General features: G+C 42.2%; 1 protein-coding gene across 3 annotated transcripts in view; it reads left to right on the top strand.

The window, feature by feature from the left end:
- Nucleotides 1-26,707, top strand: part of KCTD1 (potassium channel tetramerization domain containing 1) — a 170,552-nt gene that overhangs the window by 75,789 nt on the left and 68,056 nt on the right. Inside the window, exon 1 of one of the 3 annotated variants that reach the window (XM_016160077.2) lies at nucleotides 8,815-8,944. The exons of 1 other annotated variant lie outside the window; for it this stretch is intronic. Coding sequence is in view for 1 of the 2 variants with exons in the window: in XM_016160075.2 (XP_016015561.1) it covers nucleotides 9,287-11,077 (1,791 nt within the window). In the remaining variant the exon portion in view is untranslated. One more of the 3 variants, XM_016160075.2, reaches the window with a different exon arrangement.

Here is a 26,707-nt window from a genome sequence, read left to right as displayed (position 1 = left end):
GGCAAAGGTCAGTGCCAGATCCTATGGATGGCTCTGATAGAAGGGCCTGGCCATGGGGGTCAAAAGCTGTGACAGTTGGCTTCGAGCTGCAATGGTGGGAGGAGGCTTCAGGAAGAAGTAGGATTTGGAGACAGGCTTTAAAGAATCAAGATGATTTAGACCAACAGAAGGGAGGAGAGACTTTTTCCAATCAGGAAGGAAGCTGGTAGTCAGGGCTGATTCAAGCCTCCTCACAGCTCCACCATCATAGGTTCAGCCATAGAGTCATTTGAAAGATTCCTTCCTGCTGAACTGACTTAGCAAGGCTCACTGGACTCCACACCCTCAACTCCTAGTCCCATCTTTCCTCCTTTCCTGAGCAGGTTCTCCCCTTTGGATATGTTTATCTTTCTCCTAGGCCAGTGGTTCTCAAAGTGGGGTTCCGGGAACCAGCAGCATCAACATCAATTGAGAGTTTGCACATTTTCTGTCCCTACCCTGGACCTGCTGCATCAGACATACTGAGGAGAGGCCCAAAAGTGTGTTGTAACAACCCTCTAGGGGATTCAGATGTATACTCAAGTTTGAGGTTCAGTATCCTGGGAACTCCCAGCCATGTTTCCTCTTTCTAGTACTGCTTTCTCTGGAGTACTCTCCCGCAGAGGACTGGATTCATGTTAGGAAGACCCAGTGAAGGACATTGAGAAATTAGACTGGGGCCAAGATTATAGGGAGTTAACACTTGAAACTAAAGAAAAGAGCCATGATGACTCTTTGGCCAGAGGTGGAAAAATATTAAAATAGTGTTGGATAGCAGGTAACAACAGCATTTTAAGAATGCAGGTTGAACCCTTAAATTATAGGCAAAATTGTGGGTATGCATCTTCTGGGAATAAGTTTCATAACTTTCATTCAATTTTCAAATGAATTCATGGCCTCAAAATGAGTTAGCAACCATTGCTAGAGAGGAAATTATTTTGTAACTTGCTAAATTATATTAGCTTTTGAGGCAGAATTTTTCAAAGTGTGGTCATATTAGTATTCAATTGTCTGAGCTGTTTGTTAAAAATGTAGTACATTCTTGGGCTGTACATGAGACCTACTAAATCAGAATCTCTGGAGCTAGCACCTAAGAATCCGCATTTTAAAAGAAGTTCCCTAGGTGATTCTGGTTGATACTGATATACTTTAAGGTTCAGGAACTACCTCAGGCTTTAAATCTAATAAGTCATTAATTCTAGAAAGCTAAATTAATGGCAAATTTAGAAAGCATGTGAGCCACCACAGCACGGTACTGAGGCACAAGAAGCCTTTCAGTGACCAAAATACCACAGAACTGGGAACATTAGCCAGAGCAAACACTTTCCTGGCATTTCAGTGATCATCCATTTAAAGCCGTACTCTATATGCCTTACCATATGGACAGCAAAAAGGACCTGAGTCGAGGTTCATCTTCAAACTCTGGCAATTCAATTCAGCTTCCCAGAGTTGGATGAAGAACAGGTAAATGTGTTTTTCTGTGGAAAGAAGGTAACTACGAGAAAGGCGGAAGGAAAACCATTGACCACGTGAACCTCCTGAAGGTTCATCCCCTCCTGGAGTCAGGCCAGGCATATTCCTGGAGTGAATCTTCTGCCCTTCCTGCCTCTTTGCATGTGCTTGGCAGAGTCTGCCAAAAACCCACTGATTACGTATTTTAAATTATGGATTTTGAAACACGTAGTTCTTAAACAGTAAACCATGTGGCACTGAATTCACTGAAACATGTTTAAATGAAAGAGTTCCCCCCCACCTCCCCCACCCCCCCACCCCCCCACCCCCGCCGGGCAGTAGAAATAGAACCGAAGGACCTGGTCTGGTGAATTAAGAAAATACGTGTACTCTAGAGTCCCACCCTCAGTAGCTGTGTGATGTTGGGCAAGTGATTTAAGCTCTCAGGGTTTCTACTCATCTGGAAAATAGGAATGATCCTCACATATTCTTGAGAGTATTAATGGAAAAGACCAGACTCTCAGCAAGCACTCACTAAATGTCAATAAGAAAGAAATATGCTGCGCATATATATATATATATATTTTGCCAGATTTCTGTACTTTCCAAACCTTTTCCAATGAAGACTATTTTTATAATCAGAAAAGAATGATAAACTGCAGTTTTATCAAAATTTTTTAGGGAATGAGCCATGAAAAGAAAAAAGATAGGAAAAAACAGATGCAATCACTGTCAGGCGAGCCTGTTTTTATTTGGAGTAATGACATCATGTGACCTCTGGGGTACCCTAATCAAAGCACAGACTGTAGGAAGAGTAAACATGAAGAATTATGAGCCATACTGGTATCAACTATGTCCTGTCTCTGCACACACTTTGATCCCAAATAGAGGGTTAGGTCCCCGCCCCTCTCCAAGGCCGTCCTCTTCCATCAGGTGCAAAGCCTGGATCTCCAGCATCAAATTAAAGAAATAGAACAAACCCATCCCAGGGCTTCTTTAAATATTCAGATAAACCCATGTGCCCCTACCAGTTAAATTAAGCTTTCCTAAGAAAAAGTAAGTCAATTAGTTCAAAATGTGGGTTAGTGCTTCTGGGTATTTAAAAGGGGATCTTTTTTTCCTCTTCTTTTTTAGTTCATTTAGAAACATAGCCACGGGGCAGGTATCTACTCACTCTTCAGCACGTCCTGTGAATTGCCACAATATACCTAGATACTAATTTCTGACATCTAGAGCTTCAAAATCTGGTCCTTAAAGTTTCTCAAAGTCATGATGATATTGAAATAGGAGATCTAAGATTTATCTTGCTTTACCCTCTTAATTCATATCCTTTATCTTCACCATCATTATAGATACTCATCAAAGAGTGCTCAACATTGCTATAGAACATGATTCTCCCTAATTGAACTTCTTCCTTCATTCAACAAATACCTACGATCTAAACTTTTGTAAACAAAGGTAGGTCTCCAAGGTATTGTGAAATGTGGTTCATTCTAGAGCAGACTCTGTGACATGTACTACAAAACTCATTTGTCTAAGTTACCTAGATGCAATAAACCAAATTTTACCAAAGTACAAATAAAATTATATATATATATTTTTAAGAAGACGAATTTCAAGAATCAAGTTTCTGGGTCATAAAATATTAACGTTTTTATGGCTTTTAAGAGGTTGCCTATTGCTTTTTTAAGAGGCTATCTTAATTGATTTTGACATGAGAATAACATTTGCATACCAATATTCGAGCATAAAGTGTCTGTGTGGTTTTTTTTTTTAACATTTTTGTTGTTTTATTTTGCTTTTACTAACTTAATAGACTTTTTTATATAGTAGATAGTTTCAAGAGCATTTTAGGTTAAGACAACGGTAAATAGCTCCTCCATTATTTAAAATATATGTATTTGTTACAGGACATTAGCCCATATCTTTATCTCCTTTTCCACCTTAATTAGTCTTGCAATGGCATTGAAACAAATGTTACTTAATAATGTGACTAATATCTACTTCAATCCCACATACCCTTTAAAAATATGACTAGAAGATAAAGAAACTACTATCATTAATTTTATGTTCGATTTAACTTTGGCAGCCTTCACATTTGGCTTCTTTATTAACAAAGTATCATTATCAGAATATTATAACAAAGAGAGATAGCACACTTTTAGGCTCCACAGAAACACACTTGACTCATGGAAAACTACATTCCTCTCATACATTACTTGCTTTAAAAACACCTAAGAGACTGGTCAGTGATTATTAGGTGAAAAGATCAAGAATTACAGTTACCAGGTAGCAATTAGAAACTAAAAATTCTACTCTTGTCAATCACTGTGCTAAGTTCAAGCTGACCTGTTTTTTAAACAAAACATCCAAGATAAAAATAGGTAATATCTTCTTTGCCTCCAGGAGATTTAGGCAGAAAAGCCCAGGATTTCAGTGGAAAACACCTCATTCTAGTCTGGTTGGGTTTGTGAACATTCATTTTACCTCTAAACTCTTCACTGTCATTCTTCCAAGGTGCAAATTGGTCCCTACTTCCAATAGTCCAGGAAAATAGTACCAGTGTTTTAGTTGCCAAATGACAAAAGTGACACTGTTTCTTAGGCCATTTCTGCTATGCTCACAGTCTAAAGCCTCAGCTTAGTACTATTCTGGCTTTCCAAGATTCCCGAGTCAAATGACACACAGAAGTATTTCAGGGTAGCAAATTGTTCCCTTGAAGATTTTTTTTTTTTCTTCATTCAGTTCCTAGAAGCTGAATGTGGTCAAGTGGCTCAAGAGTAGGATATGGAACCAAATTTACATGTCCTACCCAGGTCTGGGAGACCTTAGACAATTAGTTTAAAATTTATCAGCCTCCTCTTGGCCTTGGTTTTCTCGTTTATAACCAAGCATGGAAAATATTTGAGTCTCAATAAGTAAGAGCTAACAGTTCAATGTTTACTAATGTTCTAGACATTGTATTATGTCCTTTAGTCACATTAACCCATTTAATTCTCCCAATCCTCTGATGTAGGAGCTATTATTATTATTATCCAGATAATAAAATAACGAAGAGAACTGAGACATAAAAGAGTATAGCTGGTAAAGCCAAACTAATAGTCAAACATAGGCAGTCTGGTTTCAAAGAGGAAGCTTTTAATCACTCTGCTACTTGCCTTTTGTGAAGATTAGTTCTCTTCCCACACATAAACATCTTTATGTTTATTGAGTGTCTACTACATGCCATCTCTCTGCTCAAATATGTTAAGGAACTATAGTGAAAATGAACTAGAGGCACAGTATAAAATAAGACATAGTTTTTGCTTTCGCGGAAAATTTTTTTCTTCCACTTGATAAGAGTTAGATTTACATGTGTTCTATTTTCATCTGAGTTCAGGAAAACATTACTCAAAATGATCTTCAATCAAATTCAACAGAATTTAGTAGTGAAACAGTGAAACAGAGATATGTCATAATAGCTTCAGTTTGAATTCATATTTAACCTCCAAAGTACTTTATGAATCTTATAGTAATCAAATCGAGAAAGCCTGACTTAAAAGTGATAAACTAAAAACAAGAAATAAACTAAAAAGTGACTTGAAAAAAGTGATGAACTAAATGCTTTTTCTGGCTTGTGCCCTGAAGACCCCACACAATTCTTTGAATTTATCAGTTTAAATCCTCGCCAAAGCACCCCTCTTAACGAATAGATGCCTCTATTGCCTGGCCCCTTTACTTCTGTAGTAATTTCCTACATTGTGTTCTACTAGAAAGGGAATTCATAGTAGAGCAATATAAAGCAAAGCAGTCTTTACATTCATCTTAATCTGCAAATGACAATGTTGCCTTGTAGCTACTTTTTGTCCTGATTTTAATATAGAAATTAAGATCATGATATTTTAGATTTCTTCACACACAAAAAAGTTTCTTGCTAAATATAGGATTTCACTAAACACAGATCTTGTTCATTTGTTCAAGTTAAACAGCTGGAGTGCTAGCCAGGTCCCAGGCATCAGCCTAAACCACAAAGGTATATTGGTTTAGTAGAGGAACCAGACAGATAAAAAGCAACTATATCAATTACACAACAGGTAATGCTCAGAAAACTGGAAACCAAGAGGAGGAGGAGCTGAATATGTTTTTTGTAACATAACATTTAATAAAATGTGAACCTGAAATGGGAGTAGGTGGGTTATAAAATGAGGGGGAAACATTTGCAATTTTCCTTCCAAAACAGCCATGTCACTACTTTCAAGTAATCTAAGAAATGGAGAAGCATACATATATTGTTGGTGCTTTATAATGATTATAAAAGAGACAAAAAATGTGGAGCATCCTGTTGAAGTTATAAACACATCTTAAAAAGAGTTCTGACGTTAAATAATCACATTAAAAGTTCCATTCAGTACCAGAATCATTTTTATATAAAGAACCTATACATTCTGCACAAGAAATCTTAAGAACTTCCTTACAAAGAAGTGATGGGCAGCTGTCAGTTTTAAGTGGTGGGCTGAATGGACTTCATGATAGGGCAGAATCAAAGTAGAGGAATCAGGGCTGGACTGATAGAAGTCAACCAATGTTGCCTCTCTACTGAAATAAGAAAGCCTTTTTTAATTCTCTCAGTTAGGAATTGAGCGTGTGGAACCACAGGATGTTTTAAGGGATAATTTATTAAACTTCCTTTATGAACTCGATGGTAATTTTATATTGATGGTTTTAAAAATTAAGCAATATTTTTCTTTTTTGGTCGGGAGAGAGGGGGGTTTATAACTACCTGTTTTTTTCTGGGTGTTCTTCCTGGTAAATACTGTACATACTAATCTGAAGAGGTCTTTTCTAATATTTGATGAAGTATTATGAGCAAAGAATTTTGGTAGCGTTTCAGGAGGTGGTACTACGAAGCAGATTCACAGTCGCCCTATAATCAGGCCAAGGCATACTTTCCAAGGTGTTTCCATATCTAACGTAAGCAGGGGTCCTGCCCCGTGGTTTGCAAACTGTCCAGGCAGTATCTGAAACTGTTGTTTTTCCAAGTCCGTTAAAAAGTTATTGCGCTTGGGGTTTTTTGGTTCTGTTACTCCCTACCCCCGCCCCCTGGCTTTTTCCAGTGGAGACCTGCCCCGGGGGGTATTTTGTCCCGGGAGCACAAAACTATTTTCTTTTCTGGAAATAAGTTGACGTCAACTGGGAGCTGTTTTTGGTTGCTTTGTTTCCCGGAGCGTCCAACCAAGCACACCGCCTCAGGCAAACTGCAAGCAATTCAAAGCAGCTCGCGGAGAAGGGAGGGGACCTGGGGGGGGGGGGCGGAAGGACAGACCCCCACCGCCCGCTGACGTGGGGAGACCCGGGGAGCGGCTTCACTACTGGGCTGGAGCGTGGGCCTGAGTCCCCAGGCAGAGCCGGGAGCACAGTCCCTCGGTTCACTGCGCTCGCGGTGAGGGCCTCGGGGGAGCAGCCCCTGGTAGGTAACTCGCCTGGCACCCACCTGAGTTCTCAGCACTGCTGAAATTACCCGCCCTAGCGTTGCGGCGGCCGGGAAACCTGGGAGCATCCCGGGACAAAGGGTCAGCCCTCCAGAAGTAGCCGTGTGCGACTGATGTGTGCCAGCTCTGGTGCTCGAGTCCGCGTGTGTAACTGAGCTGCCTACTGCCCTGGGGTCTGGGAAACAAACACGGCTTTCTACATTTTGTGTGTGTGTGGGGGGAGGGGCAGTGAAGTTTGAACAAAGCCTGCCGCACCTCGGGGACGGTTCCCGAGGAGTGTAATCTCCTGATCCCTCGCCTCCCGTGACGGTTCCCTACGGAGAGCAGGACGGATGAGTGTGTGTGTGTGTGTGTGTGTGTGTGTGTGTGTGTGTGTGTGTGTGTTTCCCCGAGGAGCGGGAGGGGGCCCGCGAGGCAGCGACTTGCTCTAACTTGTTCACACCTGGCGTTGTTTCTCCTACGCTCTGCGGCGTCCAAGGCCCAGGAGGCACGCGGAGGGCGAGGACTGATCGCTGGAAAAGACACCATCACTCCTACTTAGACGCCCACGCGGCCCAGAGACCTAGTTCTTACTTTTTTTTTTTTTTAAATACAATTGACGGATGGGTTTCTACTGATGTGGAAAATTATAAATTGCCGGGGGAAAGCAAGACCCAGGGCCCGGGAGAAGGGAATGGGCAATTGACAAGACTCCCAGAGTCGAACTGCAGAGAATTCAGACTGGGATGCAAATTCGAGGACCCACTCGAGGAGCTGGCGAGGCTGCCTCACAGGAGGGCCGGCTCAGCCGGGGTCGCGTTGTTGGGACCTGACTCCGTCAGTTCCCCTCGCCCCTGGGACTCCGAGCTGGCGCGGGCTAGACGACACTCGGGCTGCCCAAGGAGGAGAAAGTTATGATGCAGCGCGAGCCCACCAAGTAAACAGCCGAGATCTCTGACTTCTCTGGGGGCACTGCCCCAGAGCCAGGAGAGCAGGAGGCAGCGACGCGAGGACGCGTGTAGACCCTCCGCGCGCCGGGGGCGGGCGTTTAGCTGGAAATGGGACAGTATCTCCTCTGGGAAAGCGGGACTCGGCGAGCTCTTTGGCCGCCTTTCCAGTTTCGGAGGTGCCCGCCCCCGTGCGCCGGAGGCAGCGCAGCCCCGAGGATGAACGAATGGCGTTTGGCAAACTTGGAACCAGAGCGCGCTCGGGATCCGAATTGCCGGAATTGTGACGGCAGCGGGGGCGGCCGAGACCCAAGTTCACTTTTTCCGCCTGTCCGACGGGCCTTAGGGACAGGCGATTGCTCTAGCTCTAACCAGGTGGAGCGCCTCGCCAAAGAGAGTTGTGTCAGTTTGCTCCGGGGCAGGGAGGGCGGTGGCCTGGGCGGGCGGGGAGGGGTCCCTAGGGTCCCAAGCACCTCTCCCAGCGTCTCCCCTCCCACCCGCCCCAACTAGTCTTTCTTTCTCACTCCTTCCCCAGGCTGGGTGGACCCGCGCGGACTTGCCCTGGACCTACGGGGAGCGCCCCAGGTCTTTAATGACAGCTTAAAAGTGGCTGTTGGAATAGTCGAAAGGGATGAGGCTGACGTGGGGCGTTTCGCTCCTTTGCAAGAGTCGGAAAGGGAGCTGGGAGCCGTGCGGCTGGCCCCAGGCCCCCGCGCCTCGCCGCCAGCAAGTAGGTGGGGGAACCGCCGCCGCCAGCCCCATCCCGCTCCCAAGCCTCGCCCGCTGCGCCCTGGCCGCGGGCGCAGAGAGGGTGCGGGGCCTCGCCGTGCCTCCTCCACCCTGCTCATTAACCTGCTTGCTCCTCTCTGCTCCGGGCGGCCCCAGACACGGGCTTCTCCAAGCAGCACCCGCGGCCCGCCCGGCTCAGCCGCCTCCCCGACCCCCCGGCTCCGGGGGGCAATGAAGGGGCGGTGGAAGGGGCACTGCTCCTCGGGCATTACTTAGAGAAGCGAGACCGCCCCGCCCTCCCGTCGGCCCACCCTCTCTCCCGCCTCGGCCCGCGCGCCTCTCCGCCAGAGGGTAAGTTGGGAGTGTTTCACCCCCACCAACAGCTCTCCCTCCCCTTTCTTTTTTTCTCCTTCAAAGTTTTCTTAGGAGTGGGAAAGGGGTGGGGGAGGAAGAGGGTCCAGCCTGCCTCCGTCTTTACCCTCTCCCTGTCTAACTTCCCCCTGCCTCCGCTCCATCCCCTGCGCGCCGCTGCCCCTCTGGAGCAGCGCTCCGAACTGACAATTGGAGCGCGGCTCCTTTAAGAGCCCGGCTTTGCCTCCCGGTAGCTGAAGGTCATTAAACACAAAAGCTCTCAGCGCTGCGGTCCAATATAGCGCATGCGCCCTGCCCGAGGACTGGCAGAGAGACGGCAATATGGCGAGAATGCCTGGCAGCGGGGACTGTAACACCAGCGCGGGCGGCAGCGCCAGCGCCGCCGCCGCCGCCGAGAACAATGGGGAACGGGGCGAGGGCGAGCGCGGAGCTGGGGTCCGCGGACGCCGCCACGGCCGCCCACACTACTGCAGCGCGGGCGAGGAGGAGGAGGAAGAGGAGGAGGACGACGAGATCCAGGAGGTGCAGATAACGGGGGACGAGGAGGAGGACGGAGGCGGGGGGCTGGAGGAGGACGAGGAGGAGGAGGAGATGGGGCTGGACTGGGACGAGCCCCTGGAGCCCGAGGACTCGGCCGGGGAGGAGCTGGAGCCCGAGCCGGTCCATATGATCAATATGGACCAGAGCGCCGTGCTGGAGCCCGAGGCGCCGCCGCGACTGCTGGCGCCCCGGGCCCGCGGCGGGCCGCCTGGGGACGGCGCGGAGCTGGACCCCGACGTGCTGCAGCGCCCCGAGCGGGCCCGGCTGAGCGAGAACACCCGGCTGGCCACCCGCTATGCCGTGCGCATCTTCCGGGAGTACCTGAGCGAGAAGGCGCAGAGCCCAGACTTCGAGACCATGGACAAGGGGGCGCTGTGTCGCGTGCTGCGCTCCTTTTACGCCGAGGCCCGCTCCAAGAGCGGCCAGCTCTACAGCAAGTCCTCGCTCATCAGCATCCGCAGCTCCCTCAACCGCTACCTCAACGAGCCCCCGTACTGCCGCACGCTCGACCTCACCAAGGACCCCGAGCTGCGCAGCGCCAACCTGACGCTGGCCGCGGTCATTCGCAAGCTCGAGGAGCAGGGCGCAGGACCCGTGGTGCAGAAGCAAGCCATCACGCGCGCTGACCTGCGCAAGCTCTACACCTCCAGCGTCTTCAGCACCAACACGCCCTTCGGGCTGCTCAACAAGGTCTGGTTCGAGACGTGCATGTACTTCTGCACGCGCGGCCGCGAGAACCAGCGCGAGCTGGAGGAGGACTCTTTTGGATTAGCCATGGACGAGGACGGCCGCAAGTTCGTCTACTTTAAGTCCCTCGGGCCCTACCACAAGTCGCGCTCGTCGTCGTGGAGTAAGAAGCGCGCCGAGAGCAGCGACGAGGAGAACTTGCCCCGCATGTACGAGACGGGCACCGAGTTCTGCCCCTATGCCAGTTTCGTCAAGTACTTGTCGAAGCGCAACCCTCTCTGCAAGGCGTTCTTCCAGCGGCCCCGGGACCACTGCAGCGAGGGCGATGTGACCTGGTATGAGAACAAAGCCATCGGCAAGAACTTACTGGGCACCAGGATGCAGATGCTCTCCAAGGCGGCCAAGCTTTCCAAGACCTACACCAACCACTGCATCGGCGCCGTCTCTATCGCCACACTTAACAGCATCGCGGGCATCGGCACCAAACTGGGCTCGCCCGCCCCGCAGGGCTGCTACGCCGAGGCTCTCAACGGGGCGGCCCGCCACCACTCCCACCACCCCCCTACACATCCATCCCACCACCACCGCCCCCAGCCGCCCTCGCTGGGGAACACCTACATTGTCCCCAAAGACAGCCAGATCGGGCCCGACGTGAAATCCGAGGCTGCGCCCAAGCGCGCCCTGTACGAGTCGGTGTTCGGTTCAGGGGAAATCTGCGGCCCCTCTTCCCCTAAAAGACTTTGTATCCGCCCCTCGGAGCCTGTGGATGCGGTGGTGGTGGTTTCCGTGAAACACGACCCCCTGCCTCTTCTTCCAGAAGCCAATGGGCACAGAAGCACCAATTCTCCCACAGTAGTTTCACCTGCTATTGTTTCCCCCACCCAGGTAACCAAGCTAAACTCTCTGCATGAAATGTTTCTGTGGTATCACTTCGGGACTAACATGTGCTAATGCAGGTCTGGGTTGGGGGGAAGTTTGAAAAAGGAGCAAATACACTGAATCGGATTCAGTTTCACCCTTAGAAGCTTAACTCTCTTGCTTTTCGGGAAAGTTTACACCTTCCCTTAAAAGATATGAGAGGGCAGGCGCCCTAACAATCACCGCTGCGCAGTGACTCTAATCTTCAAAGTTCGCAGAACAAAAGGCTCAAGCCTTTCGCAGCCTCGCTCCTTGAATGCATGGGTTTTATAAAGCAGAGCCCAGGAATACGGTACATGTAAAGGAAGCATTTACTTAAAATGTATTTCAATAAAATAACCATTAAAATGCCCTATTACATATTACCATAACTTATGAAGTTAAAAGAACAGTTATAAATTATTAAAAAGAAAACATGCCAATCCCATGTCCTGTAAGGGGGCAAAGAGTAGAGAGACTGGCAGTTGAGTGCCAGTAGCTTGCACTTGAATGAAAAGTGACATTTGGGTTATAGTTTCCATAACTAAAGCCAGTTGTTAATATTATTACTAAATGGAAAGGATATCTGCCCTACCAGCCAGGCCCTGAATTGGAACATGCCCTCTGGTGCCCAGCACTGGGGGCATTGAACATTGCTGTCTTTCTCTAGCCCCATGGAGCACACCATCTAGGTGGCAGATAAGACTTATGAATATAGATAATTAAGACACACTGCAAGGGAGTGTGGCAAAAACACCAAAGTAATAGTGGTAGCCCAGAAGTTGAACCCCCTTGGGCAAATCAGTTCACCTTTCTGGACTTCAGTGTCCTCATCAAAGGTAACTGCTTTAACATTAAAACATTCTAAGCAGTACCAAATTCTAGGTCGAGACTGGGGGCTTAAGTGGATGCTTCTCGTCTTAGGATTTTTCCTAGAGGGATATGTTTGTATTATTAAAATTATATCCATCTCTCAAATACTCTTCTTTAGGAGTCAGAAACCAGAGGTCTTTGGGGACTGTGCTCTATTCTGCAGGCAGGAGTAGCCACTGGAGGTTTTACAAATGTGACCTCCCTGCCATCAAGCAGAAGTAGAAATTTTGACTGTAAGTCTGGAGGTGTAGTTTAGGCCCTTCAAGGAACAGATGTCAGGTACTTTTGTGCTTTTTCCAAAGTGGAAATTCCAGTTCTGGACAAACTGACCCTTTCAAACCTTTACCAGCTAATCAGCAAGCCTCAAGGCCAACCGAAAAAGGGACTGTGAACTGTAATATAAACACCAAAGTTCTCTAAAACACACAAGACCTGTAGGCTATGTGTCTTTCTTTCTATACCTCTAGTGTGTGTAGTACATTTCTGACAGACCAAGATATTGTTTTAGGGAGTTTTAAGGATGAAGAGGAGAATTTTTTCTGTTTGGAAAATTCGGGTTTGGTTTTTCTTTGAAAGCAAAATAAATGTTCACATTCTTCTGAAGTCAAACTCTTAAAATGTCTGTTAAGAATAGCATCTGATTAAGAATTAAAAGCCTAAGAGTTTATTAAAATATATACCGTGGAATAATAATGAAACAGTTTGTCTACTGGCATCTCTCTGCTGGTTTCTTGACACCAGTGTCCTATAGAATCATGGCTTAAAATCCACAAAAGATGGGGGGAGGGTTGTTTAATTGGTTTTGTTTTGTTCTAAGGAATACAGTCCTCTGTCACAGTCTTGTTTTAACTGAGTGAGATAAATCAGTTCTATAAACCTGAATGCCGATTCTTTTCTTTTTCTTGAATTGTCAATTAACTCCCAAGTTAAATACAGATTCGAGTGTCCACGTGATAAGTATATTATTATTAGGGCTCTTGAACATTATCTCAACTAAGTTCCCTGTAGTTAAAATACTACAAAAAGTTGTCTCTTTTCCCATATTTTATAGTCAGCTTTTCACTTATATTAGAGTAAAAAAAAATTTTTATCAGCATTAAGAAAGTTATAGTAACTCCTGTAGAACTCACTTTATGAAGTGTGAGTATTCTAAGTATGAAACAAATGTTTAAGTAAAAAGCTGATATTAAACTTTTTCTTCCCGTATTTATTAAAATCACTGTAACAATTGAGGTCCAGGGCATTTCCTGGGGATTAATGACTGGCTAGAGTTACTGGCACAAGGCATTACTCTAGGTTGTCCACTATAGCTGGGCATTAATCCCCAGGAAATGCCATGTGTACTTCAAGTTTCAGTTATTAATACTTAATTATAAACATAGTCCGTCTATCCTTAATACTGACTGGACCTCTTCAAGTGATGTGGCACTGAATTCCACTGTTGACCTTATTATTCTAGACTTCTTGATAACATAGTCACGCCCTGATACTCTAAGTCTCTTCTAACCATGCAAGTTTCTCAGGAAATGAAGAGCCTGTTATTTTAAATGCATTAACTCTTTTTATTTATTGAGGATGTTAGTAAGTGTGTCATTTATGGGACTGGTTGAAAAATTAATTCACTTAAGGATGGAATTTGTGATTTTTACTCATGTGTAGTACCTGGCTTTTTGTTTTGGGGAGCAGGGTGGTGGTGGTCGTAATGTTTGTTTTAACTTATTCAGTGTTTAATTCTCTTGAATAGCTGTGTTGAAAGTAAAGGGTAGTTTTAGTTCCCTTTTTCCCCATGTTGCTGTTGTGATCTAAGATGATCCAGTTACTGGTGCAACTTCCTAGCTCCAAAGTGGAAATAATTTTAGAAGGTTTAGTAGGCCTGTCTTACTTCTGCATAGCTAGTCTCTTTGCATGAAAATACAGCATTTTTCATGCCTCAGAGAACAGTACTTCAGCTTAGCTGGATGATAGAGATTTGTAACTTTAGTCTTTAGCATTTACACTCATAAAAAGAATACTAATAGGAGTTTAGATTCTGTTGCTTTAAGTTTTTATGTACAGTGCCGTTCTCCGGTACTAAGCAAGAATGTGAAAATTAGCCCCTTAAAATGCACTTAGAAGCATTCATAAGCTTGTGACAAAGCTGCAAGTAAATTATACTTCCTTGACCCTACCCAGATTATTTCCAGGAATACTTTTAAGGAATTCTGTAAGTAAGAAATCTATTAGTTGAAAGATTCTGGAGTCAGTGGCACACATCAGCTGTTTCTGTTTTATTTGTCTTCACTGGAGACTCAGAGTTGGTTCTTAATTTTCCAAGCTGAAAATTGGAGCAGCCTCCCCATAGGGTACACACGGTATATATAGTTCATGACCTTGCTTTTGAGAACTCAGATGCTGATAGCACTAAGACAGTTTTCATTCAGGTTCAGGTGCTGCAGTGTGGAAAGGGAGAAGGAATATTCTTCCTATCTACTTAATAGAAAAGAAAAACATGCATTTTGTGTATTATTTAAATAATCACCAGTCTTATTTTGCATTGGGAGATGGGGGGATCTCTTTTTCTACTTAAAGATGGATACAGACTTCTATAAATATGAAAGTAGTAGTGTGTTTAGCAGTTATAGCAATTTTAAGAGAACTTTTTTTTTGCAGTGGTTATCTGAAGCTGTTATGATTAACTGCTCTGTTTAAAACGGATATTTTCCTAATTTTTAATGTTAGTTTGTGGCTACATTTCTTTTGCTGTTGCAGGAATGTTTGCTCTTCTTTATGGAAAGTTCAAATTGGTAGAGAACTAAATGTCGTTAACATTAAGTACGTAACTTTTCATTCATTCAGAAAACAATTACTGAGCACCTACTAATTTGTACTAGGAATCTCTATAATCTCTTTTCCACTTGGAAATAATGTCATTGGAAAGATTTTGGTCTCCTCGAATATTAGAATGAGATCAAAATAAATAAAGTTAAAAGGTAATGTACTCAATGTTTTGCAATAGTCATTTGGGAAAGAAATCTGTACTCTTACTCTTGCATATTATACTGCAGTTAGTACTCGGGTATATTATTTTAAATAGATATAAACTCGTGTGTCAGCTTATTTACTAAATCTAATCTGGGAAATAGGGAAAAATATTTGTTGCCAAAGAGAAAGTGGATCTCATTTGTCTAAAACTTAAATCTTTGCATCTTTCCTAAAAAATGTAACCTAAAAGGCCATCCTCTTGTCATCGCATATAGATTTCAAGCAAAAAGAGCCCCTTCATCTAACAAGACTGCTAGTTGTATGTGAGACCACTTAGGCAGATTCTCACCTTGGCTGGGCCAGTCAAAGCTCCACTTTAGTTAATGAAAAGGTCAGTTTCTTCCTATGTAACAGCAGAGGAACATGAAATAAAATTACATTTTATAACCTCCCCCCCCAATAATGTTCAATTTCAAGTTATCTTTTCATATCTTAACTGCCATTTAACAAAAGGAAAATCAATATAGGAGTTGCTATGTGGTTACTTATGTTAAAAATATTAGGACCAAATGTACAAACTAGTAATCTGTGGGTCTCTCATATGCTCAGACTTTTATTTCTAGGGCCTATTTTACTTCTCTTGGTTGATCATTCATTGCATTATACCAGTTAGGATGCCTTTGTAAAGAGTTCTTTGGAGAATTAAATAGGGGATCGGGGAGTGCAGATTAATTGGTCCTTTCAGAAAGGATATTGATTGACCTTGATAAACTAAAATGAAAGAAAACATAACTTTAGGATTTGAATCATTGCGCTGATAAGCTTTTTAATTTAACACTATGATCTTCTAAAGATGCTGCATTCAATTCAATCATTGTTACCTGAGCCTCTTTCTGCCTGTAAAGTGGTGCCAAGAGGAACGGGAATCAGTCCTTGCGCTCAGTAGGGGTTTGCAGAGGACGGGCAAGGTCGTGAACAACACCAAGCTGAAGTGATTCTCTGCTTGATACATGAACATCACAGTAGAAACAGATGAACTTTGAAAGTTTTAAGCTCTATAAAGTTTTAGGCTCTGTGGTTTTTCAGATTTATAGAAGTTTCTCTTCGCCTGCTATTTTCCTTTGAGAGAAGGATGGGCTCTGAATGTTGTCAAGTTTCTATAAAGGAGAATGGTGTTCTAGTCGGTATGGTCTAGAAATGAGTGTATAGGGCTCTGGGCTGACATTAACCCCACTCATGAGCTTGTATTACCTCACACGCATGGCTTTAAACTAAATGCAGATCACAGTATGTCCCTTAGTACTACTATAGGGGGCCCAGCTTGCTTAGACGTGCTTTACGTTTTCAGTGATTCTCCACATCCATCTGTTCAGCACTTCCTTTACTCAGACTTCCTTCCTTTCAGCTTATATTTTAATAACTTGACAGAGCATTTTCTTTCTCCTTAAAAAAGATGCATTTATATGTGACAGCAAACTTTCATTAGCGACTGATATATTTTTATTCATATCCTATCCTAAACTTTGTACAAGTCTTGGGTAACAGAATTTTCAAACATAATGGAAGTAGTAGGAGATACCTTACAGTATTGTGACTCCAGAGTGTCTGAGCTTTAAGTGGAGTTTTCATCTAGCAGTTTGCTCTTGGGCTGCTCTGGGAACCCCAGTGGGAACTTCCTTTTTCTGGAAACCCTCTACATTCTGAGATTTTTGACTTGTGTTTAATTGCAAACAGTTCAGCTCCTGCTGGCTCTCTAGGCAGTAAACTGGGTTATTTTTAATAAGTGGGGCACAAGGAAGTCCCAAAGTGTGTTCCTCACACGAAGAAGGTATGGGGATGATGAAGTTCTCATCTCCATTTACATAACCCTGAAAAACTGGGAGAACTTGGGGAGACCTTGAAGGAGAGGATGGGGACCTGCTCCGTTAGTCCCACATCACCAGGCCATTCTCTGCCTCTCACCGTTTCAGCCCCATCTCCACCCAAATATAGCATTTGAAAATCATCTTTATAATACAAATCTTTCCTGGGTGTATCTAGACTCTTTCACACCTTGAATTACTACTGCTTTCCCCTGATCACCTGGCAGTGAACACTGGTATTTCGATTCAGTCTGTGAGGAAGGAGGCAAAAATGTCCTTACCTGAAAGGGCTGACAGATTTAAGAAAGCATTAGGTACTAGGCTCCTGGGGAGGGAAGAGAGGGAAGGAGAGGAATTTGGAAAAGAATGCTGATAGATGACAGAGATAAATGTCATTTCCTTTGTGAGTAATTCAGTTACCAAATTAGAATGTCAAGACTAGTTTGGCAGATTGTAATCATCTATTTCTGGTTTTACTCTCTGTTCCCTGTCCAGGTTAACCTAGTTTAATCAGATGTCCCACCATTTAATTTCCATTCTTCTTCTCTTAACACAAGAAAAAGGGAACTATTAATTATAGCACTGTTTCTCATTTGGGCACTTTCTATCACATGCCAGGGACCAAGCTAGTAAGTATACTATATGTATTCTCATTTAATAGTTGTAGATATCACTACTCCTCTGCTTAGAAAAAATGTTCAAGGGTAATCTATTCATATAGATAAACACAAAAGTTTGACCCATGAGAAAAGCCTCTTTTGATATTGTAGTCTAAGAGATGTGTTTAGAATGAGTTTGTAGCCAAGTTCTGATACCTACACTTATAATAGTCTTTGCCATGTAGCTTTTAAGGAACATAACTTAGCAGTGTGAACTATTTCATCATTCCTAGCTTCCTAGCTCTTCTGAGTCAGTGAGTGGACAGCTGGACCAGATCTGGGCAGGAGTGGTTGAAGGGAGTGTTAGAGCCATTAGGCTCTCATTTTGGTGGGCTGTAATCTCTAGCGATAAACTTGATTCCCTTCTTGCAAAGCTTTCATGTCAGCTGTCCCATCCTCTCACTGATTCTGTAGTTATGAAGTGGACTGTAATCATCAATAATAACCAAATTGTTCTGGGGCCTTTAAAGTGGTCCTCTTTCTGGCAGCCTTTGCATCACTTGGGAGCTTTTTGGAAATGTAGAATCTCTCCAGTCTGTCTCCCTGAACCAGCGCCTGCATGTTAACAAGATTCCCAGGCAATTTATGTGCCCAAAACATCTTGAGCAGGGGTCTATGTGGTCTCTAAGCCTCACACAGCCCTTCGAGGGGTTATGGTCGTTATGTCCATTTTACAAAGGAGGAAACTAAGGTTACCAGGTACTGATCGACCAACTTGCTTAAGGTCTAGGAACTGGTAAGTAACTGTGTTGGGATTTTAATCAGGCCTGTCTGATTCCAGTTTCTCCTTTTAAATCCATGGTCTGTTGATTCCAAAATTTTTATCAACTGTTCAAATAAATGAATCTAGTAATGAGAAGATGATAGAACACACACACACACACACACACACACACACACACACACACATTACCAGCATGCAATGCTTCCATTTACTTTGTGTGTTTTCCAGCCTTTGCTGAGTCTGGGGCCTCTAACAGTCTTTTGAGTAGCCCTGGGCCAAATTTCAGCTTTGCCCAGAACGTCCCTGTGCTTCATTTTCCTCATCAGTCTGATGGGAACAGTGGTGATACTTCGTAGGTAGGGTTTGTGATCCTCAGCATTAGATGAATTGCTATGTGAAAGTGTTGAAAACATTTTCTAACGTTTTATTATCTTAGCATAGAATATTTTACATTCGACAAACTGCTGGTCTGATGGTAAAGTCCTAGTCTCATTCTTCAAGTGTGCTCTTAAAAATATCTTATCGAGACGCTGTGCAGGGCCTCTCTGCTGTTTCTTCTTCTGAGGTGTCCATCTACTCAGCTCAATAGCCAGCCCTTCCTCAGGTCTCTTAGTAGATAGGAAATCTCCAGAGGCCTCTTACACCCTCCTCCCTGTCGCTGTCACCTCAGAAAGCCCATCCCTGTGGATGTTTGTTTACCCTAAAGCCTGTTTTCTCTTTTTTTCTTTTAAGTCTTGTGTATGGTATGGCCCCTCTACACCTGCTTCTAGGTTTGTTCTGCAGACCCTTCCCATTTCTCTGTACAGAGCCTTAGAAAATCTCAAGTGCTGAAGAAAGGGAATAGGGGAGCTCCAATGGCCACAATTGCTGCCCAAACTCTAGTGGCTTCATGAAAGCTGACTTAGAATGAAGTCAACAGCTTTTCACAAAAGATTAAATTTTATCTGGAATGGTTTGGGATTAAGGGAGCAGTCATAATACTGGGATTCTTAAAACAATTATGACGATCATTATAGCAATAACTTTCATAAATTCTAATTTCAGTATTCTAGAAGTAGAGCCTATATTTGGCTAGATTCTATCTTGTGGTATTTTTATTTCCCTGTTGCATAATTGGGCTATAATTTTCTAATATTTCTGTGTTTGAGACTGTATAAATCAATAGAAGTTCCACTTAAAGTTGATGCGTACTAATGTATGTGTGGAATAGACTGCAGAATCGGTAGCCAGCTGGTGTTTTGATGCAACATTGCTGACCAGTTAACCTCTTGTGATTTGTTTTTAGTCTGACAAGGTGCCGTTATAAAATAAAAGTGGTCATGTGACGATGCAGGATTTATTATCTCTAATTTAGTTTGCCCTTCAAATATTTATAGTATTCGGCGACCTCAGTCCTTATAGGATAAGTTCATGGGCTTTTAGAATTTTATTAATTGATAATAACTTTAATTCTATAAATTTTATTAAGCCAGCTTATTTGGAATGTCATTTTCTACGTTGCAACATTCTTTCTGACACAACTACATATAAATTAATTTTCAATATTCTATCTTGAAAAAATATTTCATTGTTTTTTACTCTAGGGAAAAAAAAGAATTGTGGAATATTTATTTTTCAGTCATTTGAGGTAGCAATTTAAAAACATGCTGCTGCAGAAACACACAGACCTAAATAAAAGGATAACAGGCATATTAGAAAACTGATTATGCTGGCTTCATTTTCTTTTCCTTTCAACTTGGTGTTTATTCACATGTTAATTTTTTATAATAACAGTAGAATATTCATAGTGCTGGTGATTTCACTGTTCTCAGGATTATTTTACAGGGGGAAGGGGAGTGATAAAGTTCCAGTCATGTTTCTCAAGTTCGTTTGTTTTTTTTAACTTCTGAGGAGAAACATGGAATCATAGATTCTATTCCCAGCATTTTAACTACTATCGCGAGTGATGTATTTACCTCTTGGGATTTGAATAATAATCTAAGGAGAGTGCTATACAGAAAAACTCTGAATATAGGATTCATTTCTAACAGCATTTATTAAGCACTTACTGTGTACCAGGATGGGAAGTGGAGATAAGGAATAACTTAGAAATAGTTCAGAGACGCACTGGAGCAGTTACATGGGAATACCGAGGGCAAGTTAGAAAGAGGACTGTTGGAGAGGGAGAAGGTCTCATCGCACCTAATGACTGCTCACAAGTAAACCCTGGGGAGTAAACAGTGCATTACTACCTAAGAAATGGAACCGAAGTTGGCCCAACCTAAATGACAGACTAAACATTTAAACCTTAAAAGTGTGTTAGGAGAGTGTGAAAACTTGGAAAAAATAAAACATTGCTTTGTCCAAAATTTGAGCATTTCCTTTGCACTCATATTGAGACCTTTGGGAAAGTCATAGTACACTACTGTTGTTGGTGTCCTAGCTATAGGTAGGCTGCCACATCTTACTACATCTCAGCCCTTTTAAATGTTCGCTGTGTTGTTAATCCACATATTCAATGGTTGAGTATTGTGCAGTAACCCGAAGAAATTCCGAACTGGTACTGTGCCACAGTTTACATTTTAATCGTAGCTCTTACGATTACTAAAAGGTTGGTTCCTTTGGTATCCAGCATTATTTCTTTCACATCTCGGGTCTGTGAGAACATACTATGAATAATCAGTTACTTCTGAATAGTGCTTTACAGTTTCCAAAGGGCTTTCCCATGTGTGATTTTGTGCTAAGGAAGCTCTGTAGGCTATTTCCTAGTGTCAGGTATTGGCATAGATAGATGGTGGGGACACATATACAAGTCTCATCCTTGGAGACTCACAGTCTCGTGGGGGAGGTAGACCAGCAACCTAGAGAATACACCCTGATTATGGGGTGGGTCCTGTGATACGCTATATACAGTATGAGCAAGCTGAGGGGAGAGGATAGGAACTGTGATTGTATCTGTTCTGCAGATGAGAAAAGCTGACTCTCAAAGGTTAAGAAATTCTCAGGTTTACTTCACTACCAAGGAGCACAGTTAAAGTTTCAGTTCAAACTCCAGGTCTAGCCCTTCTTATACAGTGGCACTTTTTTTTTTGTTTAGCTATAATTTGTAGCTAAAATTATAAAAGCAAGCTATGTAGTTAGGCATTAAAGAAAAATAAAAAAGGACACTGGTTTTTGTGCTCTTTTCATTTCAGGAAAATAAAAGGGAATATTCTAGATTAGAATGACACAGACTAGCACAGTCTTCCAAATGTCAGCACATGCTCAAGACGTCAGTAGCTGACAGTTATAGTAATTTGAGGATCTTTTCTTAATATAAAGTCGAGCTCCCCATGGAGCCTTTTGTGCAGTGGCTGAGTGCTGACCAGCTCCTCCTAGTCGGGTCTGACGCGCACCGGGAGCAGGCGGGTCTCTGCGGTTTTCTGTCTGCGCCCGGCTGTTTGGCAATTGAAGACTTGCTCCCCAAGGCCCTCAGTCTTTTCCACTTCACTCGGAGCACTTAATTAAAAGAAAAGTGAATACAGTTCTGATGTAGTTATGACTAGTAAAAAGAACCAATAAAAATGACTATAAAGTGCCTGACAAATAGAAAATGTTTAATAATACTAAGATGCTTTGTGGGGCAAGGCTTTACCCCTTGGCACAGGATGACAGGCCTTCCTGTGGAGGCTTTTCCCTGGATGCTGCTCTTGGCAGACAGTTCTCGGCCAGCCCGAACAGGCAAGTGAAACAGATTCTGTCGTCCTGGGGTCACCTGACTTCTTATTGCAAACACATCCTTGGGAAGTGACAACCAAAGACATGTAGTTAACCCAAAGGCTAAAGGACACTTTGGTGATACAGGAGCAAAATAGAAAACTCAGAAAAGACACAGTAGGAAAAAAAAAAAGGAAAAGAGGAGGTACGTAGCTAAGGTACCTCCAGTCTTAATGGGAAGTTGGGAGCAAAACCAATATTCTCTATCAGTTCTAACTAGACTTAACCAAAGGATAGACCAAGTTAAAGTTACGTGAATAATTAACCTAAATGGCCTTGGGCAAGTTACTTAATTTCTCATTTATTAAATGAGGATAGTGGGACTGCTACTGTTGTGACTAGTAAAACTCATAGTAAGTGCTCAATAACTGATAATGTTTTCTAAAAAAATTTCTGTTGGTTAGAGATCACTGACAGGCTAAAGAAAAAGTGGAGGGATTATATGCATTTTACAGCTTATCCTCAATATTTTCTTTTATAGCTAAGGCAAGGGATCCAAAAATTCACAGAACATTTATAAACACAGGTGAAAGAATGGAAATATGTAAAGAAACCAGATGAAGAACCCACATCTGTGGTAAAAAAATAACAGTAATCAAAAGGTAAATTAAAAAACTGAAGTTTAGAGAAGATGTATATTAAATTCTTAGTATATCCCTGTTTGAGCCAGTGTGTAACTCACTAAAATATAAAAATAATTAAATCAAGCTTTTATTCTCTCCTCGTTATATCATGAAGAGGACACTTTATATAAAATATTTAAAGGATCAATTTTGGACTAACAGATTAAGCAGATTTTAAACAGAAAAAAACAATGAATTTATAGAAATCAGTCTCTATAATTTTCATTAGAATGTTGTGATGCTAGTAAATCATATTCTAAATTTGTTTGAATTAACAAATATCTTAATTGGATAGAATATACAACTAGGATCTTTTAAATTTCTACCATTAAAAGCAATACATATGACCAGATAATAAATTTCAGGGTGTTTTTTTTTTTAAAATAGTTTTAAAAACATTCTAATGGCCACTTTACAACCAGAAAAGATCTCATCCAGATACAATAAAGAATGCGAAACTTTCTGGCAATGTATTGCATAGAACAGTGGCATTCTTTGTGTTAAAGTGCTAATTTGAGAGAGATTATGTCATTCTCTTAACTCTCTTTTCCTGCTTGACAAATAAAATACTTGCTCAACTTACATAAGTTTTAAAATAATTTCACATTTTAGTTTTAGTTTATACCAACTTGTTTAGAAATAAAGTCAGTAAATATCTGCATCGTGAAATATGAATTGTAATTAGTTATTAGCCTTCAATGCATTGCTTGGTATCAGAGCTATACCTCATCCTGAATAATCCCTCCCCATGACCATTACAATAACTAGCATATATGTTGTCAGGAAGGGGGAGAATTCCTCTCTTTCACCCTTCTTTAGTTGTTACGGCCAGACTAGTAATGAAGTGATAACATTAATACAAGCTTAGATTTAACATGAGAAAAAAAAAACATTTAATATATGTGCATGGAAGAATCAAAATATGATGCTCAAATCATAAGGCTCAAGGGATTCAACCATGTACCTTTTAAAACTTTTTAGACAAATTTGTGAGACATTGACAGGACAAAAAAAGCGCTCATTAGAAAGGAATCTTAAGCAAGGTTTGGGTATCCGTTAGGAATTTAAACGAAGTAGTAAATTAGAAAAGTGGCAAGAAGATCTGATTACACACACTTTTCGGTTCTGAGTTGTTTTAACAATAAGGGATGTCTTCCAGGTGCAGGGTGGACACCTGTCACATGGGTGATTTATTTCCTGTATTCAATGAAACAAGGGTTAAGGTGCCCTTCTGGCATAGGCCCGTTGGTCAAGTAACTTGAATTCAAAATAATCAGTATGCTACTGCGGGATATTTTGGGGTAGCTTGTCATGGGCCCTAGCAATATGTAATATGTTACTGTAAATCCTCAGTGTAAATAATTCCATCTAATCCTCATAACAATGTTGTTGGGTATAGAGATTCAGTAGCCTGCCCCAGGAAGTACAGTTGGTGAATGGCAAACCCAGGACGGACTATATCCCAGGCCTCTTACTTGTCCGTTTATTCAGTCAATATTTACTGAGCACCTACTATGTGCTAGTTAGTCGTCTGTTGACCCAGTAAAGAACAAGACAGAATGTCTTATTTCTCATGGATTTGACATTCAAATGGAAGTGATAGACATTAAAACTAACAAAACTAGCACTAATGTAGACCTAAGTGACAGGGTGGCTCCTCCCTCCTTCTGATGTGCCATCTCCTTTCCAATCACTTGAGTCCCACCCTCGTGCTAACAAGATCACAGGTGAGGCTCTGCATGAGCCCAGAGCAGACTGAGCTGTGACTGGTCTCCGCTCTTCCAGATAAAGGTGTTCATTTTTGCACGAACAACATCACACTTTCAGTTACCTTGATTAAAATATTAGTGGAAGGAGAGGTAAACTGTATAGAATGGGTGTTAACAGAGTTCCTTTCTTAAGAACTCAGAGTGAATAACACATCTGACCACCTCGACTTTGTAGAGGGGTGAGGAAATGGAAGCCCAGAGAGACTGAGTAGCAGACTTTGATCCAGAGTCTTGATCCTGATTCAGAGGCTCAGCGTCTTTCCTGGTCAACAAAGCTCCCTCCCCTCACTTGCTAGGTTTTGGGTAACCTTTACAATGAGATTGTTCTAGTCTATTCAGTTGATTCTAATCCTGGGCATAGTTCTTCTGCACCATCCAATGCTGCAGGAGTGGCTAAGGGACCAAGGTCTCTTTTCTCTTGGGTACATACTTTCCCAAACATCCTTGCTGAATAGTTAGATCAGAAAATGCACGCTTTTCTCTCCTCTCCCGTGAAAGAAAGTAGCTAAGGTATTATTGATGGAATCAAGAGAAAATATTAACATAGGGGGTACTTGTTTGTGATGCTAAGGAATCCTGAGATTAGCATTTGAGAATGAGGGATCAGCTTGTGTGGCTGCTGCTGGCTAAATAGTGCTAAACTGTATCCTAGCCTCACTGAGGCTTGGTTAATCAGGCTAACTCACATAAACCAATTTAGGAGAAGCCCTTCTCAGTAAGAAGGCTATTACTGGAATACCTGGTCTGGTGACCTTTAGATTCCTTTTCGCTCTAAGAACCTATGACTCTATCTGGGCAAAAAAGGTCTGCAAATCAAATTTTTATAAGTTAGTTATTTGTAAATTAAATACACTGAGAGAAATTCTGTTTTAGAGTCGTCGTCTGTCCTTGATGACATATCGTGTCAGGTTGTTGAAAATTAAACATACCTTGCTGTATACTTACAGTGTCTGTTGCCATTTCTGGTTGGGATTGATATGTTTTAAGGGTGTATATATATATGTAATTTTTACAGTACTTAATATGATATATAAGGTAATGTGTCTGGCTTAATGTATTTTAACCTGTAATTGATTTAGGGTAATTTTATCTTTTTGCTATATGCAGAGTAGCCCTTCAAAAACTAATAGTCGAATATTTTTTTTCAGAGTGATAACATTTTCATGAATTTTATTCATTCTACCTTTCACATGGGTCTTATTCCTGGGACATTGCCTGTTTTGCTCACTGTTCTGTTCCCAGTGCCTGGCACAGTGGTCGACACATTTTAGGTGCTCAAAAGTATTTGTAGAAATCAATATAAATATTTTATAATAACATCTTAGGGTTAATTTATAATATTTACCCTTCTAGCCCTGAGCAGGAAGGATCTAAATATTTTGCCCTTATTTGAAAAAAATGAAAATTAATTCTTTAGCTGCGAAGATTAGAAATGAAATGCTCCTCAAAAGCACATAAGAAAAAAACACATCTTTCCCTAAATATTTGTCACACACCAACTGTGTGCCTGGCATTGTGCTATGCTCTGAAGAGTCGGTCAGATTAGGACAGTGCCCCTGAAGATTAAGGCAAGTTCTCTACTGAGTCTGCTCCAAATTTAATTTGTTCTCTTCTGTCAATTTCTTAGCACGCAGAGGAAATCGCTTACACCCAAATAAATCACCAGCCACATTAAATGTGGTGATGGTAGCAGTGCCTTCCTAGTAGAGTTGTGGTCCTAGTTGTCAAGGTGTGTCATCTACCGATGAAGGAGGGGCAGAACTAAGATTTGCCCTGATGTCACCAAACCTGGACTTCAGCCTCTTCTGTGCTTTATGGCTGGACCAGTCAGTGTTCTCTATCTCAAGCCTTCTCCGATTCTCTTTCCTTTCTCCTTTCTCTATATCCCTCATTTCTCCTGGCTTTCTTTCCCTGGCTTAACCTTGAACCCCATAACAACTAAGAGAAACTCTTTTGTGAAGTTATGCATTTGATTTTACAGAATCATCCAATATATAATATTTGCTCTAATTATAGAGTCGACATTACACAATTGAGAATTTCATAGGGAAAGAACTCCAACTTTAGGTAGCCAGTATTGTAGCTTGGGTTATAAGAATCTGTGTCTGTCTGTCCAACTGTCTACCTTTGGTTTTTATAGTTGCTATTTGACCTCTTCTCACTCATGTCAATTCTATTACTTTTAGGATATATACTGTATTAAGAAATACCAATGACTACTGTCACTAATCCCATTTTACTTTTACAAGATTTGATGGTGGACATCAGACACCTTTTTGATTGTTCATAGCTATGGAAAATAAAATCAGTACTCACAGTTGTTTAATACCATTTAGGAATTTATTCTGTTCTGATTTAGGCATAACTTCCTTGGGTTACATTTTCTTTTAGATTTAATATGGTCTGAGAGGG

Source organism: Rousettus aegyptiacus, unplaced genomic scaffold, assembly GCF_014176215.1.
Source record: "Rousettus aegyptiacus isolate mRouAeg1 unplaced genomic scaffold, mRouAeg1.p scaffold_m13_p_12, whole genome shotgun sequence".
Lineage (NCBI taxonomy): Eukaryota > Metazoa > Chordata > Mammalia > Chiroptera > Pteropodidae > Rousettus > Rousettus aegyptiacus.
Note: the sequence above shows the minus strand (reverse complement) of the source record. Positions and strands in the feature narration are given on the sequence as shown.